Source organism: Aureococcus anophagefferens (assembly GCF_000186865.1).
Source record: "Aureococcus anophagefferens unplaced genomic scaffold AURANscaffold_1772, whole genome shotgun sequence".
In the NCBI taxonomy this organism is placed as follows: Eukaryota; class Pelagophyceae; order Pelagomonadales; family Pelagomonadaceae; genus Aureococcus; species Aureococcus anophagefferens.
The window spans coordinates 1-1,211 of record NW_008706536.1 but is presented as its reverse complement, the minus strand read 5'-3'; the positions used below and the strand labels follow the sequence as shown (position 1 = coordinate 1,211).

The following is a 1,211-nucleotide window of genomic DNA, read 5'->3' as shown; positions in this document are numbered from 1 at the left end:
ATCTCGCTCGTGCCGTCCTGCGGCGGCGTCGAGCTCGCCGCCGAGGCCGACGGCGCGGACCGCGACGCGCTCGCGCTCGCGCACGATTGCGCCGTGCCGCTGCTCGCCGCGTTCGCGCTCGACGACGCGACCGCGCGGCCCTCGCGGCCGCTCGAGGCCCTCGTCCGCGACCTCGGCTTCGGCGCGCTCCGAGGCGCGCTCGCGCCGCCGCGGCTCGAGCTCGTGCGCGACTACGCGCTCGCGCGCGTCGCGGACGTCCGGAGGCGCCTCGCGGCCCTCCCGCCGGGCACGCCGGCGCGGTTCTCGACGGTGATGCGGCGCGCGGCGGGCCGCTACGACGTCGCGCTGCCCCACGACGACGACGAAGTCCTGGCCCGCCTGCTGCCCGACTCCGCGGCGCCCTGGCTCGGCGCGGTCCGGGCGCTCCTCGGCGATCGAGCGCGGCGGGTCAAGGCGGGCGTCGTCTTCTCGCTCCCCGGCGCCCCCGCGCAGCCGTGGCACGCGGACGGCCAACATCCGCTCGCGGCCGACGGGACGTCGACGAGCTCGCCCATCCCCCAGCACCGCGCGGCGGCGTAAGCTGCTCTAACGCTACCACAGTATAAAGTCGCTCCGGCTCGCGATGGGCGCGCTGCACGCGGGGCATTACCGCTTACGTTTAAAATGACGCGCCTACGCCTCCGCGTCGGGGATGCGGTCCCAATAGCTGCCGTCTTCTCCGGGCGAGTCCCGACGCACGCGGTACTTCGGCTTCACGCCGCGCTTGCCGTCGGACAAACGATAACCCGAGGCTGGAGACCTTTTGTGTGGACCGCCGTCCGAGGCATGGTTGTATGGGCATCGCTTTTTCAAGTCGCTACTGTTTTTTGGGCCGCAACACCTGTTTCGCGCCTCCCGAGGACAGGGCCGATCGGTCGACGCGCGAATTTCGGCGTCGTTGACGTCGTTCCAGGCGGGCGTGAATGTGACCCCGGTCTTCGCGGCGTTCATATTTGAGGCCGCTTTGGACCTCGATTCAGCGACCTCGCGGATTCTTCGCGCACCATCCAGCGCGTACGACCTTTGAATCTCGGAGACTGCTTCGTCCACGTCCTCCATCTTGATGAGTGGCGGCGCGAACTCGGCGTTGTACGCCCCGGCGCGCGAAGTGGACGTGCGCGCCTCGCCGTCGTCGGCGTCGTCGTCGGCGTCGTCGGCGGAGCCGTCCGTCG

At 71.1% G+C, this 1,211-nt stretch overlaps 1 protein-coding gene across 1 annotated transcript; it reads left to right on the top strand.

Moving 5' to 3' along the window:
* Positions 1–45: 45 nt before the first annotated feature.
* On the top strand, positions 46–579 carry AURANDRAFT_69432 (hypothetical protein; the record flags this gene model as incomplete). The annotated part of the gene is made up of 1 exon (XM_009045201.1): positions 46–579. A coding segment is annotated over one exon (534 nt), but the record flags the coding sequence as incomplete, so codon positions are not given.
* Between the last annotated feature and the right edge of the window lie 632 nt (positions 580–1,211).